This window comes from Lactuca sativa, chromosome 8, assembly GCF_002870075.4.
Source record: "Lactuca sativa cultivar Salinas chromosome 8, Lsat_Salinas_v11, whole genome shotgun sequence".
Classification (NCBI taxonomy): domain Eukaryota; kingdom Viridiplantae; phylum Streptophyta; class Magnoliopsida; order Asterales; family Asteraceae; genus Lactuca; species Lactuca sativa.
The window spans coordinates 74,075,921-74,094,077 of NC_056630.2; the positions used below are offsets into that span (position 1 = coordinate 74,075,921).

The 18,157-nt window shown below is 38.9% G+C and overlaps 2 protein-coding genes across 2 annotated transcripts; both read left to right on the forward strand.

Annotated features, from left to right (window-relative positions):
• Positions 1-4,968: 4,968 nt before the first annotated feature.
• LOC111900585 (uncharacterized) lies at positions 4,969-6,961 on the forward strand. The gene is made up of 3 exons (XM_023896465.1): positions 4,969-5,414; positions 5,801-5,940; positions 6,666-6,961. The coding sequence occupies exons 1-3, from the start codon at positions 4,969-4,971 to the stop codon at positions 6,959-6,961; spliced, it is 882 nt and encodes a 293-aa protein (XP_023752233.1).
• An 8,006-nt stretch (positions 6,962-14,967) lies between these two features.
• On the forward strand, positions 14,968-17,677 carry LOC111900586 (uncharacterized mitochondrial protein AtMg00820-like). Its single transcript, XM_023896466.1, has 2 exons — positions 14,968-15,142; positions 17,469-17,677. Exons 1-2 carry the CDS (start codon positions 14,968-14,970, stop codon positions 17,675-17,677), a joined length of 384 nt encoding a protein of 127 aa, XP_023752234.1.
• Positions 17,678-18,157: the final 480 nt, after the last annotated feature.

The window sequence follows — 18,157 nt, forward strand, 5'->3', positions numbered from 1 at the left end:
TGTGGACTGGACCGCAAGAGAACTACTGGAGGATGTCTGTTCCTTGATGGCAATCTTGTCAGCTTGCAATCGAAGAAACAAACTTGTGTGTCTCTTTCTACAGCCGAAGGAGAGCATATAGTTGCAGCATCATGTACATCACAAGTCATTTAGATACAAAGTCAACTTCGAGACTATGGCCTAAACATGAAGAAAATTCCATTATATTGTGACTCTGAAAGTGCAATAAGGATATGTCACAACCCAGTGCAACACTCCAAAACGAAACACATATCACTGAGGTATCATTTTATTAAGGATCACGTGGAAGACGGTAATGTCAAAATACATTTTTTAAGAACCACTGATCAATTAGCTAACATCTTTACAAGGCTTAGGAATGATGGAAGTAGAGTCTGTACTGAAATCACTTTCACCTCATTAAAAGTTGGAAGCGAAATAGAGTGAACGCTCGGTCTATTTCGAGTCCTGATTTTTCGGGAACCAAAATGAACCGAACGCTCGGTCCATTTCGCCTCATGTACACTGGTGACATTTCGGTTGTATATTTTGTACACTTTATTGTATCTTAATTTATTTTATGTTTTTATCTTACTTTTCATAAAATTCAAAAATATTTTATTTTCTGTTTTTATTTTTTTCAGAAAATTTCACAAACTCCAAAAATATTTTATTTTCTGTTTTTTTATTCTTTTTCAGAAAATTACAAAACTTCAAAAATATTTTCTTTTTGTGTTTCGTTTCGTTTTTTTTTCTTTTCTCCCTTAGGTTTGAAGATCACAGAAGCTATACCAATTGGAGCTAGGGCAGGCATGATATTTCTATCTTTTTACTAGTTAAGTGTCCCTAGAAGCATGCTGCTTGTTTAGTGGTCATTTTTCGATCATTAAATGAACTAAAAAGCTTATTTTTGTCCCCAGATTTTACAATTTACATCATTTTTTAAGCTTAAAAAGATAAATTTATGTTAATGAATATAATGACCTAATATTTCCCAGTTGATATTTTTGTTCCCATTTAGTTGGGTTTTTGACCTGTCTTGCATGGGTTCTTCATCTCTTATTCTACAGGACGATGAGAGTTAGGCTTCTTCTTATGAAGTCCAAAGTTATTAAAGGAATTGACGGCTCATTAACTTGTTTTTACAAGTTCACCTAAGTTTTTTAGGTCCCTTCCTCTTATTCTACAGGTTGGTGGGAGATGGTTTTCTTGCACGAAATCCATAATATAGCACATTGTGCTTTGCATCGAAATTGATGGTATTCATTTTACTTGTTAATGCAAGTGCAACCTGTGTTTCATGGGTTCCCCACTGCCTAGTCTACAGGTCATGGTGGGAGTTTGACTTCCTCTTATGAAGTTCAAAAATTTATAAGGAATTGATGGATTTAATCTTGTGTATACAAGATTGCCTAGGCTTCTTAGGCCCCCACCACTTATTCAACGAGTCTTGGTGGGAGTTGGACTCATATTATAATGTCCAAATGGTTTCAGCAAGGAATTGACGGATTTGAAAGAAGATAAATTCATCACGAGAAAATAAGGCGAATAAAAGATGTTTGGTAGATTGACCACGTCTCAGTGTTTTCATCATATCCGGCTCCTCGGGACTCCGACTTAGGCGATTCAAGATGTTTCGGAAACTAGACACAATTATCTACAAGTTTCGTGTTTTGAGTTTTCATTAATTCAGTCGTTTTCCAGTTCAAAATCGACTTGGAAGTTGAAGTTAGTTTGCTGGACGAAAATCAAAAGCTAAAGTAAATTTTGAAATAAAGTTGAAAGATAAAGGGCTAAAGTTGTAACATGCTGAAAGTTGAAAGCAAAGGGATAAATTTGTGCAATTCTTGAAAGTTGGAGGATCATTCATGTAATTATGATATATATAATAATTGTTAGGCGATCAAAAGGGGGATAGGGACGAATAAAAAAAATACGCACGGAAAATACCTACGAAGATAAGATGGCCGCCATTCCTTCAGCCACCACGATTGTTGCGATTGAAGAGGCAGAGATGAACTTTCTTTTGTTTGAGAGGCTAAGCACGTAAGCATACAACATAAGTAAATCAATTTAGTCTCTCTCTATACTTTCTAACAGTTTTGTTAATTTATTTATTTTCGTTTCATTTGCTACGGTTACAGTTAGTTTATCGTGTGTTAGTAGTTTTGTGTTTCTTTTATTTCTGATGTTTAAATTTTTTTCGTTCACTCTTATCAATTTTAATTTTATGGAGTAATTTTTATTAGGGTTTGGTTGACTAGGGTGAGATGGTAATTTTAATGTAGTTGATTTTGTTTGAACCAATTTTGTTGAAATCGAATAACATATTCAAATGTGTTCTTATTTTAAAAATATAAATTTTGATTGGTAATTTTGATTTTGGCTAGCACTTGATCAACGTTAGTTAGGGTTAATTTTCTTGGTTTAAATTTAATATTTACATGCTTATATTGACTTCAAGAGAAGCTTTATTTGTGACATCGTTTGAATATGAATGTGCGGTTTCGTTATCTCGCTTAAACTTAACATAGACGTGTGTTAGGGCATTTTTAACAAAACCATTGGACTTAATGCTTTTTAAAATCATGAACTACAAAGAGATATGAGTGAATGTTTTTTAAAGTGAATCATGAGACCGAGAGGTAATTGATAACTTTTGTTGGTGTTAAGTTATTCGTTTCTATATAATTGGTTTAACAAATTAGTTGCATTAGAAGAACCGTTGAACCCGTATAAGTCAACTAAACCCCATATTTCTCATAATTGTTAAATCGTTTAATTGTTTTCCTTGTTTGTTCGATTAATCTAGTTGTCATTTTTACGTTGCTGAATTTAGTTTAATTTTATTTTAGTAGTTTCTTTAGTTTAATAAAATCAATCACTTTTGCAATCAATTGCCTAGTTCTCTCTTCCTTAGAATAGGATAGTCTCTGTGGGTTCGATATCTGGTCTTACGACTATATTACTTGCACGACCTCGTATACTTGCGAGTACGCGTTTTCGTCAACACTGCTGTATGTAGACCGAAGCCTCCAAGACTATGAGTGAAGCCTTAATGATTCGATCGACAGCAATCGTTTCTTCCAAATTAGGCTGCTAAATTCACTCAAGTTATGAGCTACCTTACTCTTCTCATTTTGAGTTAAGAGTTTTCTGCTTAGTCATTCTCAAATAACAGAGGTACTTACGATTCCTTAACCACCTTATCTTATTTCTCCATCTCGTTTCGCTCCACAATTGTAACCCTTGGGACTCTCAGCAATTACCACTGCGGTTTATGGTTACACATCATCTGTGTTGATGATCTTAGATAGGTTCACTACGTGCTAAGTGAAACCCAAAATCCAACACCTTAAATGAATTCACGGTGATCGTGTAAACGTTCAAGCTATTACTAGTTATCTCAAGAAATCTCTTTTTATTTATGCGTGATCTTTATGAAATTGTCTAACACCAAGACGCTTCTTCCCATAAGATCCAATTTCATTTTTGTTTTTGAGATTTCATCTTACCACCCAGTCACCGAAATAGATACAAACCTACTTGTTTAACAGGCTACACCGGTCTCACAAGTACTTCTTCCACTTTCGGTCTTATGTCAAGTACCCATGTATGGATTGAAGCGAAAGCCACCCTAATAGCTTTATATAAAAAGATGCCTTTCAATGTCTCTTTACAGGCATTTGATCATAATTCAACGGGAAACCAAACAAGCACTTTGAAGTCCCTCTTGACTTTGAAGGTAGAGATCCGTGCCTGGGATCCACTGTTTTATGTCTTCCTAGACATCACATATATCTCAAAAATTCTTTTCTTTATTTTTTTATCTTTGACACTATCTTGCATGAAAATCTTTTATTTTCCAAAGTCTGGTTCGGTTTCCAATAAGTTAATTTCAGAAATATAGCTTCGGTTCAATATGATGGAATGGAGTCTTTTAAAAGAAAAAGGATAAGTCAGCATGAATTTGAAGGGTCTAGAATCTGGAACGATAAGGTTGAGATAAACATGGAAAGGCACGTGAATTTGAAATGATAGCCGATGTCACGCTTGTCATCACCTTTTTCGGTGTAACAGTTTTCCAATCACGATTTTCTAGGCGTCGATTGAGATATTTTCACCTGTGATATGATTGTGATTTGTTTCTCTTTCCTGATTGACAGTATAAAGGGTTTTCTCAAATTACCTCTACCCTTTTTACTGCTCTCATACTTTTCAAAGACGAATACCGATGATTCTTCCTACACTGTTCATCATCTTCTTCATTGCGCTTCAACAATGGCAGAATCTTCTTCAGTCCAAGAAGCTTCTGCTCGATCGACTCTTCTTTCTATCAAGGCGAATCAGAACCTTCTGATAGACCTCACACCTTTTGCATATGATCCATAGCTTAATGTGGTGGAGTGTCACAAGTACTCTCCACTCGTTATCACATTGACGCAGGTTGAATCAGTCCCAATGTCTTTTCTCTATAAGGTGTACTCTATTGCAACATACGACAAGACAAAAGAGAGGGTTTTCTTTGACATTCTCGATCAAAAGACGTCAATTTCCAAGAATCGGTTTCGCTCACTGCTAGGGATTTCTTACGAAGCCTCCATGGTCAACCCTGACTCCATCACTACTACTCAGCTCTTTTCAATGTTCTACAATATGGGATATACGGAACTCCTCACGATAGTAACTAAAGTCAAGAAGTCTTGCCTTCCTTCTCAATGGAATGGCCTCTTCACTCTACTGTTCAAAGTCTTGTCTGAGAGGGTTGCTGGTTCAGATGGGGCTAGCAAGGTTATCATGACCCTTCCCTATGCTCTTTAATCTGGAATTAACATGGATTATGGATCTGTTCTTTGGATTCAATTGGTGCAAAGTCTCTCCTTAGCTTCGCGTCATTTTGAAATCTCATGTGGAAGGTTTTGGACTATCGTTACTCATTGGGCTATGGAAAGGTTTCACGTTCCTATTATGGCAGACTCATTACTTTCTTCGATCGCTACTTTTCATACGACTAAGATCATAGTCACCGATCCCTTCAAGTTTCCCTTCAACGGGTCTATTCCAGCCTCTATGTATGCTTGTGTGGCTGATGCAAGCAAACTATTCCAAGAATACAAGAAACTTCCATCTTCCGAGCCAAGGGAGTTAACTTCGAAGATGATCAAGTTATTAAAGGAAGCTGATAAACCAGCCAAAAGGGGCAAAAAGCCTAATTTTAAAAAGAAGGAGAAGGAGGGTCAAGTGTCCACGGTGACTACTCCAAAGAAGCGAAAGTCTGAGATGGCAGCTCCCTCTCAACCGAAGAAGAGAAAGGTTAAGAAAATGGCCAAGAATCCACGACGTGTTTCCACTAGTGATTTAGACTACACTCCCTTAGATCTGCAACGGAACACTCCACCAAGCGAAAAGAAAAAGTTATGACTTCGACGATGAAGGTTCGGTCCGTGGTGGTACACCTCCCATTTCTCCTACGCATGAGGTACCAGTTCGCTCTAACCCACCTTCACCTCCACCTATATCAATCCCAATATCCATAATTCAAATCCCACCTGTTATCACCTCCCAACCCACAACAACTATTCCCATTCCAACTCCAATATTCTCTGAAGCAACCACCGTCACTGCTACCCATACTACCGAACCCGAGGTTTGTGCCAACATATCTGATACGGGGGTTCATACCTCAGTGGCTGAAACCCCTTTATCTCAAAACATCTCTCTCCTACACCATCAATAGAAGCGCCACACTTCTTGGGGGTGAGGAAGTTGAATTTGACTCTTTCTATTATAGCCCCTACAGGCTGCAAAGCGATGATGATGATGATGATGATGATGATGCCCCTGTCACCATGTGGCATCTCAAGGAGCTGAATGAAAAGCTAGACAAGCTTATGGCCTCCTCATCTACTCAGGATTCTCTTTCTGAGTCTGCTATTAAAGGCATGTTGCCCACCTAGGTTAAGGAAGACGAAGCTTCAATCACCAACGCCACCTCAGTTATTGATGCTTCAACAAAAGTCTGCATCGATGCGACCGAAAAATTCGATAAACTAATTCATAATACTAATATTTTTCTTGAGTCTTTACAGGTTGCTGCTAAGCAAAATGCCAACAAAGTCAATGCCTTGGTTCAGACCCTAACACAATCTCTTCAACAAGAGAAAGAGCATTTTGAGACGTTTCGAAAGAATCTAACCTCTGATCACGTCAAGCATCAAGTATCTATCTCTGAGTTTTAGGATAAACTTCAGGCATATCTTGCCTTGGAAAGCAGAGTGATGGATGAACTTGCTCTAAAAACCACTCAACTCAAAACCAGACTTTGAAGCTCACTCAAGCGAACAAGGAACTTGAAGCACTGCGTTCAGAGCAGTCTGTGGTAAAAAGCTCAGTTGGTGATGTACACTCGATTCTTCTACATCTTCTCGAAGCCCACGATTCAGTTCTTACGATCTCGGTTCGACATCATTTGGCTGAGAAGTTGAGGCATGCTCTTGAAATTCTAAGTCAAATTAAGGGTGTTCTGGAGTCCATTGTCCCTCCGCAACAAGGGGGAGAAGAAAAGAAGCCTTCATCTCAACAACCAAAACCACAACAACCGAAGGTGGTTACTGAACCGAAGGGGAAATAAGTTTCGGGTTTTGGTATACAAGATAATGGAAAAGGCATTGATGATGATGATGATGATGAGGATGAGGATGATGTTGCTGTTATAGAAGAATCGACTCCTAAATCAAGTTATCACAAAGTCAAGCCCAACATTCAAGAGATTAAAGAAAGAGTTAATGAAGCTATTAATCAGGAGAATGAAAAGAGTGAAGTGAATCTGCTTAAACAAAGGAAATTGAAGTTTTCTCTGTGGTCGTTGGAAAGGCTTCGGAAGGAGGTAATTGAAGCTCCAAGCTCACATTGGCTAGAGCCTGTTCTTTCATTCGATGCTGAGAATTCTAAAGATTCTTAATTCGATATGACAATCACTCGTAAGGCTTTCATGAGTTCTCTCAACCACAGTACCTGACTTGGAGTAACAAGAAGATCACAATAGTTAAAGTACTGAAACCTACTCCAGCAGGGAAGTTCATTAATATCAAGCTCAAAGTGACTCGAGGATCAGACGGTGTGGTTCATACGATCTCTCTTGCTGACTTACCGAATCTGAATCCACATGATTGGATTCTCCTGAACAACATCTTACTTTCCAACCCAAAGGAGTATGAGCCAATTATAGGTCACATCAAGCGTATTCTGGCGTGTTACATTCATGAAGTAGCAAAGATGGATCAGGAGATTGCCACTGCTATACGAAAGAAGCCCTCAATCAAGCCAATCGGGAAGGCAGGTGACATTAAGCTGATGGTGAAGGGTAAAATAGACCCAGAGTTTCAGATTGTTATGTTTCTTAGACGTGAGGGTCAATGGTCTCTATTTGCTCTTGTTGATAAACACATATTCTTTAATTCCTGCTTGGAGCACGTTCTTGAAATTATCCATGAGTGTGATCAAAACAGTGAGGCAGACATGAAGATATTTTCAAATATGCTTCAATGGTATATGGCTTTCAGACAGACTCTACTTTCCATCATACCAAGGTTATTCAAGGTTGTGAAGCGAACTCCTCAACCTCCACCGAAGTGAAGTCTCGCCGCAATTGACGCAAAAGGGGATATTGTTGGGTCTATTGTGTTGTATTTTGGGCTCGGTTATTAGTCCAGTTTTGTTACCGGTTTGGGCCTGTCTAGCCGTGTGTTTTGTTTTAGGGTTTTGTATATAAGTTTCATGCATGCAATCTTATCATTAACACTTTCATTATTATTTTATTAAGTGTACTGTAAACCCTAGCTCACCTCTACAGTGGAAGTTCTTAATCGAGCTTTGATGAGGTGTGACTATTTTTTAATCATTCGACATACAGATTGATTCATTGAGTGTTTCAGTCTTTATTGTTTGTGTTTATTTACATGTTAAAGATCTAATCGATCTAAAGAGTTTTTAACTCATCATATGTGTTGAGAGTTAGACATCTAACGCACGTTACCCAAAGTTGAATTAAAAGAGAGATTGATTGCGATCCAAGGCTCCTGTTCAACAGGATGTCTGTAACAAAGGGAAAATTGATAAAATTACCTTAATACATAAATTTGTCTTTGAGCTTTTGGGAATTGGATGTTGATGAATGACATTCTTCGTGAATTGTTATTGGGGGCAGTGAAATGTTGCTAGACGTTTAGCACTGTCTACATCAATCTATGAAGAGTCTTGTGCAAGTGGGAGATTGAAATATCGAGTATGCCCAAGAGTCATTATAGAATGATATAGCTAATAACATATAATCCTATAGGGTCATACCTTATAGCATGTTACCTTCAATTGATTATTTATCAGTATAATTTGATTTTTAAGAAATATATCAACACTTATATTTAATAGGAAAATTATTATTTCATGGACAAATAACAACTTATGAAATATATCATAAAGTACGATTATTTAATATATATATATATATATATATATATATATATATATATATATATATATATATATCTTAATAAACTAGATAGAGTTTACTTATATATAAAAGAAAATCTTATATACAAAAGAGATAATTTTATATATAACTAGTTATATATATTTTATACACATATGTTAGAAATCATTTATATAAAGGATAGCATTTTTAAATTATTGGATTTATATATGTATACCTTTAACTACTTATGAATAAAGAAAGGAGCACGTCACTTTTGTGTCCCCATGACCATAATTTCATGTATGGCTCTCAAAAGGGGCAAGATTTCTTTTCTTTTCTTTATTCTACATCCCATACTTGTTAGAAAGATGATCCATGCTTTTGCTTTATGTCAACATCTTTTGTCTACATTGGATGGTGGATAAAAGATTTGTCTTGCAAGTAAATGCGACTAGTTCTTATTGAGCTTAATACCTTTCCCCTTTGAAGAGTAAAACCGAGAGCATAAAGCTCTTAATGGGGTTACCAAATTTAGGAATTTGCAAGCTGTTGAATCATGAAAGTGAGCCTCTTGAACTTAGCTACCGCAACCATTTCTCTACTACAACCGCATCAGCACCCAAAGTCAGCTACCGCAGTCAACTTAGCTAGATTACTTTATTTGTCTTTATGTAATACACTCTATTATCCGGTATGCCTTGCACAACTGCTTATAGAGTTGTAATCTAGTGTAGTTCTAAGTCTATAAATAGAGACTTATTCTCTTGTATTATATATCTCAACATCGTTGATAACTTATGCATTCTATCTGAATACAATTTCTAAAGTTATCATTCTATCACTCTTCACTCTTCACTTCTTACTAAAACATATATGATTGTAACCTCTCTCCGGAGAAAGTCTTTAAGACTTAATCACTAAGCTTTATCTTCCTTATTAACGTGGATTGAATGCATTCCTTGTTATGAATCAGCTTAAGTGCATTCTTGATATAACAATTGTTGTCACTTACATTTCTTTACTTTCCACAACTAACTTTCTAACTATCTAACTATATTATTGTTGAGCTTTCAGATCCTTTGAGATTAACTATTCCGCATATATACCTGTTCTAACTTTTTTTCAAGTGTGTCTCCAAGTTTTTCTCTCAACAATTGGTATTAGAGCCAAAGTGGTTGCTTTTTGGATATCGAAACTATGATTTTTCAAAGAGCCTTCTATACCACTAAAGCTCATTTCTTAAAAAAACAATTTCAAATGGCATAATCGTTATCTCTGAATGTTTCCAACAGTGTTAGTGGTTCTAATCGAGCCCCAATACTGGTAGCAAATGAATAACATCACTGGTCACAAAGAATGGAGAGGTACTTAAGAAGACTGGGAAGAGATGTATGGCGATCCGTGGAAGAAGGACCACATGTTCCAGTCCTTACACCAGTCCAAATTGACGAAACTGCAACCAGGCTAGGAGGAGGTCAACCAGCAATGAACTGTCCCACCAAGGATGATCTCGATAAAATGGAAAGTGATGCTATTGCTTTTTATGAAATCTCCTGCGGAGTTGCTCCTGATAACTTCGATATTATCATAAATTGCAAATCAGCAAAAGAGATCTGGGATGTTCTCAAGAATCTGTACGAAGGCACAGAACAAGCACAAGACAAGAAGCTTACTACCTCACTCAACGAGTTCAACAACTTCAAAGCTCATACTGGTGAAAGTTTGGAAGACTCCTTCAAGAGGTTCAACCTAATAGTCACTAAGTTATCCAATGCGGGCACCATCCGCAGTAACCATGAAACCAATTCAGTTTCTTAATGGTTTGGGAAGACATTGGACTACGGCTATGATGATAGTCCAAGGTGATAGAAAGATTCACTCCTTGTCTCTCTACAAGCTCTATGGAGAGCTTCAAGCACAAGAATCAACCGTACTCAAAGACTGTGCCGACTTCGGAGGACCACTTGCTTCTATAGCACAAGCTCCACCGCAGTCACCTTACTCTTTATCGTATGACACTCCACCACAGTCATACGAAGCTGACTTAGAATATGACGATGAAGAAGAATTTCATAAGGCTATTGCTCTTGTTAGCCAAAAGTCAAACGTATACTACCTCCTTCCTTCCGCAAGAATCAGCAGTTCAACAAACCTCCATTCAACCATAACTTCGGTTCCCAGAATAACCATCCTCGATATCCTAAAAGTTCTCATCCACCACCGTAATCTCAGAATAATCAACCAAAGGAGGTACCGCAGTCTCCTCAGACCAATGACTCTGGTACTCCCCCAGAAGATAAGACTGATGTTTTGATTTGTCATAAATGCAACAAAGAAAATCACTTTGCAAGAGATTTTAAAGCCAATGTAGTCAAAGACAGAGCATTCTACCTTAGAATGGCTCAAGAGTTGGAAGAAAAGGAAAAGGCAAGGGCATACGTGGCCCATGTCAAAAGAGACCATCAAGTTTGGTCATCCGGAGATGAAGAAGAGGCCATCAGCAGTATCAAAGAAAAAGGGAAAATCTGCATGCTGGCCACGACAGATGATGATGAGTCTTCAATGCTGAACAAGAACTACTGCTACATGGCAAAGGATGGAACTCTAAGCATCTTCGAACAGATAAAACGCATGATCCAAACTCTAAATTATAGCATGCATGACTGTCAACCCTACATAGATGATCTTAATGACACTTTTGCTGCCGTCCTTACAGACTATAATAAGGCCTTAGATGAGAAGAACATTGCGTCCTAATAGATGTTTCACGTGAGAGGACGACTGGATAACAAAAGACTTAAGATGGCTATGTTAGAGAAGGATCTCGAGTTAGAAAAAGATGCTAGAATGTTAAGTGAAACCCAATTAGAGATAGCTTTGAACCAGAGAGATTTAGCTCAGAGAGAAATTGTACGCTTAAATATATTAATTGAAAAATTGTTTAATGAAAGTGAAGCTATTGAAAATTTGGTGAACAATGGAACCATGGACAATACATACAATTGGGGCTGGTCGAATGGATATCCTACCGCTATGGATTCCTCACCCCGGTTCAACAAAGACAGACTGTATGTCCCTCAAGATAGAGAATTTCATTTCCCTGTCAATGACAAGACTTTTCCCGAAGATATCAAAACTCACTTCGGTAGATTGCACAATCTAAGCAATAATTGTGTCATTGAGGAAATTGTGCCTAAGGTTTCGGGTCACACATGTGATCAAATTCCTATATGTGACACCATTTATCCAAATTCTCAAACCTCATCCGTAGTTGATGAATAGATTGTTGTTGAGGGCACCGAAGTCTCAAAAGACTTTCCGTCTTTGTCCTCAGACCGTAGTGTCTCTTACTGTAGTCAAATGTCCCACAAATGTCCCACCGAAGTCTCATCTAAGACTTACTCAGCGGTAGTCAAGTTATCCCTACCGCAGTCATCAGTTCAAGGAACTGTAACTCTTCAACCAATATTTCATGAATTACCCATAGAAAATTTTGAAGTAGGTCAATGCTCTCAAATGCCAGAATCTTCAAGTTTTGATGACTCAAGCCCACATTTTCAAAATCATTCTAAAAATTCCAGGAAACCGCAATTGAACAACAATGACTGCGGTTCACCAAAATCTTTGGCAAAAAAGGCTTTCAAAGAGGAAATCAGATCTCGAGGCACAAACAGACAAACCTTTTCAAAAAATAAGAAACATATCAGATTTCCAAAATCCAAGAGCCCAGAAAAATTTGTCTTCACACACTACCTTTCAAAAAACTCTCCCATCAAGAAAACAAACAAAAAGGAAAGTTCAGCTTCAAAAGTCATTCCTACTACTTCTGACAAAACCCAAAAAAGTGTCAAGTCTTTTCGAAACTATGTTTTTCAGGTCTATTCCTCAAATGATCCTAAATGGTAAGGTATTTTACCCACTCCAACACTTTTAAAATCACGTCAAAACTTCAACAATTGGAAGGGTATCTTACCAAATCCACCTAAAGGGACTCAAAGATTTACAGGTTGTAAACCTCGTTCAAAACAAACTTTTCAGAAACCAAACAGCACTCATGTCAGGAATTACCCACCTCGGACTGGTAACAAGTCCAATTCATCCTATAAACCGCTGACCAAGCATAGTGTCAGATCAAATGACAAAATCTCTTTTTGTAAATGTCAGTGCAGTTGTCAAAAGGTTTTATCTCATGTCAAATCGAATCACAGTCAGAAACCTCGTATTTTTTTCGAAAACTCACATCACTCCAAATCTGAACAAACACCCAGGACTAGGACTAAAAGTTGACAAGAGACCTGTCCCTGCAACCTCGGACCATGCATCATTCAGAAACACATCAATTGTCCCAGGCTCCAAACTAGTTTGGATGCCTAAACTAACCGTGTAATTCTCAGGCTATGTGCAAGGAGGAACAAGAAGAAGAATGGTTAATTGAAAGTGCCTGCTCCTTGCACATGACCGGAAGGTTAGAATACCTTCGGGATTTCAGGCCTATATGCAATGGTGGAAATGTCACGTTTGGTAACAATGCAAATGGTGTCATCCGAGGTTACGGTGTTCTCACTATGGGGAGCTTTTCCATTCAGAAGGTTGCTTATGTAGAAAGCCTTAAACACAATCTCATTAGTGTTGGCCAACTATGTAAAGCAGGACATCGTGTTGAATTTGATGATCAGTTTTGCTACGTAATGACAAGTGATAGGAGCTCATGCCTGATCAAATCCTGATCCGAAGGTACCATGTACCCTTTGGATGTATCTCTAATCATTGGTAGACCGTAGTTGTGTTTCATGTCCAAAGCTGTATCCGAAGTCAGCTGGCTATGGCACCGCAAGCTAGCTCATCTCATCTTCCGGTACATCAACACTTTAGTCACTGGAGAACTAGTCTGCGGTCTCCCTATTCTCAAATTCAGCAATGACACTCTCTGTCCGACTTGTGAATGTGGTAAGCAGTCCAAAGCAAGTCACCCTCTGATAATGGATTCTTCTATTTATGAACCATTGGAGCTATTGCACATTGATCTCTGCGGTCCATCAACCGTAGCCAGTCTCCACCACAAGAAATACATACTGGTTATTGTTGATGACTATACACGCTTCACATGGGTCTTCTTCCTCATACTCAAATCAGAGACACTGCAAATCTTTATCAACTTCATCAAAGAAATCGAACTACAGATCAAGCTTCCAGTTAGACACCTCCGCAATGATAATGGAACCGATTTCACTAATCATCTTCTCAACAGGTTCTTGGTGTCCAAGGGCATTTCTCACAACTTCTCAGCACCCTACACACCGCAACAAAATGGTGTAGTAGAAAGAAGGAACCGCACACTAGTAGAAGCAGCCGGATCCATGCTTAACTTCGCCCACCTTCCTCTCTACTTCTAGGCTGAAGCTGTAGCAACCACATGCTTTGTCCAAAACCGAAACATTGTGTGCAAACGCCTCAATAAAACACCATATGAAGGCCTTAACAACTGCAAGCCAAATGTTCACTTCTTTCATAATTTTGGATGTAGATGCTTCGTGATCAACAACAGAGACAAACTCAACAAGTTTGCACCGAAGTCTGATAAAGGCATCTTCCTTAGCTATTCCACTAAAAAGGTTGCTTATCGAGTGCTCATCAGACGTACAAGGCTAATCATTGAAATCTTCGATGTGAAATTTGATGATTCACACATCCGTGACGCCCCTCCATCCACTGAAACCACCGCAATCATGGAATGTGATATTCCTGCCTCTTCAGGACCTTTAAATCTAGTTGAAGTCAATTATGATGATCTTTTCGATCCTGTTGAAACGGAAAAACTATCTGAAGACCTTGTGTCTCCCGTAGCTCAACAACAACACGCTGATAGTTCTGGACCATCTTCATCTGAAGTAGTATCTATCAATACTTCCACCTCTCCAGTTGAGGGGGAAAGCTCTACTCCGGATCTAGCCGCAACCGTCGAGGTTCCAATACTTGATGTTGTTCAAATTCCTGCCCGCAAAGAAGCATTATCATCAAACGTGTCTTCGGATTTGGATGATGAACTCATAGAGAACATTGACACTGGAACCGATCCAAGGATTATCACTCTCCCATCCGCAGTCCAGGGGGAACCTTCTCAGGTTCCAGAGGAACTCCCATCCGCAGCCCAGGGGGAACCTTTCCCAACTGCTCAAGAAAACTCTATTTTCGTTCCAACAAATCAAGATGACTCAACAGGATGTTCTCAAGTCTAGAGGGAACTGCCTTCTCCAACCAAAGATTCTCCTGATATTCAAGATATTCCTTTTACTGCAGCTACTGATCATCTACATCCTCGTCTACATGTATGGACGAAGGACCACCCACCAGGTTAAATCATTGGCAACCCATTCGCAAGTATCCAGACTCGATCTTCCAAGGACCTATCTGATCATTGCCACTATGCAACATTTATGTCCTCGGTAGAGCCCAGAACAATCAAAGAAGCATTACTTGAACCGGACTGGATAGCCGCAATGCGAGAAGATCTTGAAGAATTTCAAAGAAACAAAGTGTGGCAGCTCGTTCCGAAGCCACGTGGTCACTCCATTGTTGGCACTAGATGGGTATTCAAAAACAAGCTGGATGAATCCGGTGCGGTAGTCAGAAACAGATCAAGGCTAGTTGCAAAGGGCTATTGTCAACTTGAAGGTATTGACTACGATGCAACATATGCTTCGGTACCACGCATGGAAGCCATTCGGATCTTCCTAGCGTACACAGCCCACAAGAACGTAAAGGTACACCAGATGGACGTTAAAAGTGCTTTTCTCAATGGGGAAATAAAAGAGGAGGTTTATATTCAACAACCTCCAGGATTTGAAAATATTGAATTCCCTGACCACTGCTACAAGCTTGAAAAAGCAGTCTACGGTCTGAAGCAAGCCCCAAGAGCATGGTATGAGACATTTTCTGAATTCCACGTCTCATCCGGGTACAAAAGAGGAGTGATTGACCCCACATTATTTAGAAAAGCAAATGGTGACCACCTTATGATGGTACAAATATATGTGGACAATATCATCTTCGGTTTGACTGATCAAGGCATGGTGGATGAATTTGCTAAGCTCATGACCAACAAGTTCAAAATGAGCATGAATAGAGAGATTAACTTCTTTCTAGGTCTTCAAGTGAAACAAGTACCGCAAGGCATATTCATTCATCAAGAGAAATACACCACTGAACTATTGAAGAAATATTCTATGGACAATTGTTCATCTGCTAAGGTCCCCATGGCCTTCGGTTATAAGATCTATGCTGATCCCTCAGGAGAATCCGTGGATCACAAGACTTATAGAGGTATCATAGGCTCTTTGATGTACCTCACCGCAAGCATACCAAACATTGTCTTTGAAACTGGTGTATGTGCAAGGTATCAGGCTGACCCAAAAGTATCTCATCTGACCGCAGCCAAACAGATTCTACGGTACTTGAAAGGAAGCAAATCTCTTGGTCTATGGTACCCCGCAGGCAATGACTTCATCCTGCAAGCTTTCACAGATGCGGATCATGTCGGATGCAAGCTCGATCGAAAAAGCACTTTAGGTGGATGTCAATTTTTGGGTGAACGTCTCGTCAGCTGGTCTTCAAGGAAACAAAGTTGTGTATCTCTGTCTACAGCAGAAACTGAGTATATGGCTGCAACTAGCTGTTGCTCACAAGTCCTTTGGATGAAAACTCAACTAATGGACTACGGTTATAGAATGTTGCGGATACCGATCTATTGTGACTCTGAAAGTGCTATTGCTATTTCTCACAATCCAATTCAGCACTCCAAGACCAAACATATTGAACTACGGTATCATTTCATCAAAGACCACATCTTGAAAGGTAATATTGAACTCATCTTTGTTCCTTCTCATGAAGAGATTGCTGATGTGTTCAAAAAAGCACTCAACTCCACAAAGCTTAACACCTTCCTGCAAATGTTAGGAATGATGAATCCAGACCCGCAATTCTTTTTGAATTGTTAGCTACCGCAGACCATCCTTGGTCTCCGTTGCGGTTCTAAATGAGAATTACATATGATAGATGGTTTTGGTACCGCAGACTAGGTACCAAAACCATATGTAATACATATCTCTCATGGGTCTTTATGGTCTGTTATTACTAATCTTTGCACAAGTGCTTCTCTCAGTTTCTCACTGTAGTCTTTACTTTGGTCATTCGCGATGACATTCCTAACTGCAATGAAGTTTTCATCCGCAATCGTAGTGATAATCTCTCAACTGTTTTATCAACCCGTGAATCTTTGTGTGCTATTTAATGATCCTTCATTAAATAAAATAAAACATTCCCTTAGAAATTGTCACCTTCTCTTTCTGAATAATCCTTTTGTCAGACCTATTTTAGGGATGATGACCAAAAGAACGTTTTTCCAATAAACTCATCCTTAATTTGTCCTTTCCTCTCCCTAACACGTCTCATCCGTTACAACTTCCTCTCCCATCCTCCCATGATCACCTAACGTATTGACATGCTTCTGACTTTACATTAAATGCAAACCCCTTTTGGAAATCTCCTAAAATCTTTTACAACCCATTTTAATTATGTGTGGCTGAGATTTAATCCAAAATTCATAGATTCCACCCAAAACCCCAATCGACGTTTTAACCTTTCTTACCATTTACCTAGGGTTAAACATTTTTTACCCCCCTTTATAAACCCATCTTCTTCCCCAAATTCACTTTACGCTTTCTGGATATCGATCATTCCCTCTCAGAACCATCAAGAACTCTGTGTTCTACTTCTTCTACAAACACCTTCAAACTTCAACAATGGTGAAATCAGGAGTATCAAAGAAGTAATCCAAGGCTTCTGGTTCGGTGAATCCAACAGGTTCAGACTCTCCAAACAATTTCATCAAGCAATTTCAGAGTAGTGTTTTAAGATCATCTATCATACAATGCTCCCATCAAGCTCATGATCAAGTTTCTCAAGAACCACCCTCTGTTTGGTCCATTTGATGTATTTACAGGCGTTGTTCCAGTTTCTACTCTCTTCAAGAGTGCTTTTTCTACTTATCGCCCACTGGAAAACCCCCAAGAAGTTCATCTCAATCTCATTAACGATTCTTTGGTCATCTTGTCCAAAGAAAAGTTCCTCTCAGCCATTAACCTTCTAGTTCATCCCTCCATTAAAATCTTCTCACCATCAATGGCTGACGTCACATCCGCACTCTACTAGATGGGGAATCAAAATCCAATTCGAGGGATTGGTGAGTTCAAAAAGAATCAGTTGCCTGCGGTTTGGCAGTTTGTGTGTCGCTTTGTCATCCGCTGCCTATCCGACAGAACCGGAGGCATTAACAATATGGGACTAAAGCTTTTGGAACTGGTATGGAGCATCTTCATCGGACAAGATGTCAACTATGGGCAAATTCTTTGGGACGATTTCCTTCTGTACATTTCTAAGGAGCACTCGAAGGAGAACCCAACTGAGCTCACTTTTTCAAGATTCTGGTCTTTCTGCATATCAGACCTACATGCGGACGCTGGAATAGTCATGGGTAGTGACATCAACTTCTTCGTCACTAAGGAGCTTAAAAGGTACAACCTTCTTCTGATCAAACTCTATTTGGACCGATCCGCAGGCTTCCGACTCATATCATCTCTTCTTTTGGTCCTGAGACTGCTGATGTCTCAGACCACATTGAGGCTACAGAGG

Bases quoted from the DNA above. Each gene is read 5' to 3' on its own strand.
- LOC111900585 (XM_023896465.1), top strand. From the start codon at position 4,969: ATGGCAGACTCATTACTTTCTTCGATCGCTACTTTTCATACGACTAAG. The intron at 5,415-5,800 runs GTTATGACTTCG...TAGCCCCTACAG, and splicing joins CCACCAAGCGAAAAGAAAAA to GCTGCAAAGCGATGATGATG. The intron at 5,941-6,665 runs GCATGTTGCCCA...ATAATGGAAAAG, and splicing joins TTCTGAGTCTGCTATTAAAG to GCATTGATGATGATGATGAT.
- LOC111900586 (XM_023896466.1), top strand. From the start codon at position 14,968: ATGCGAGAAGATCTTGAAGAATTTCAAAGAAACAAAGTGTGGCAGCTC. The intron at 15,143-17,468 runs GTATTGACTACG...ATGTATTTACAG, and splicing joins GGGCTATTGTCAACTTGAAG to GCGTTGTTCCAGTTTCTACT.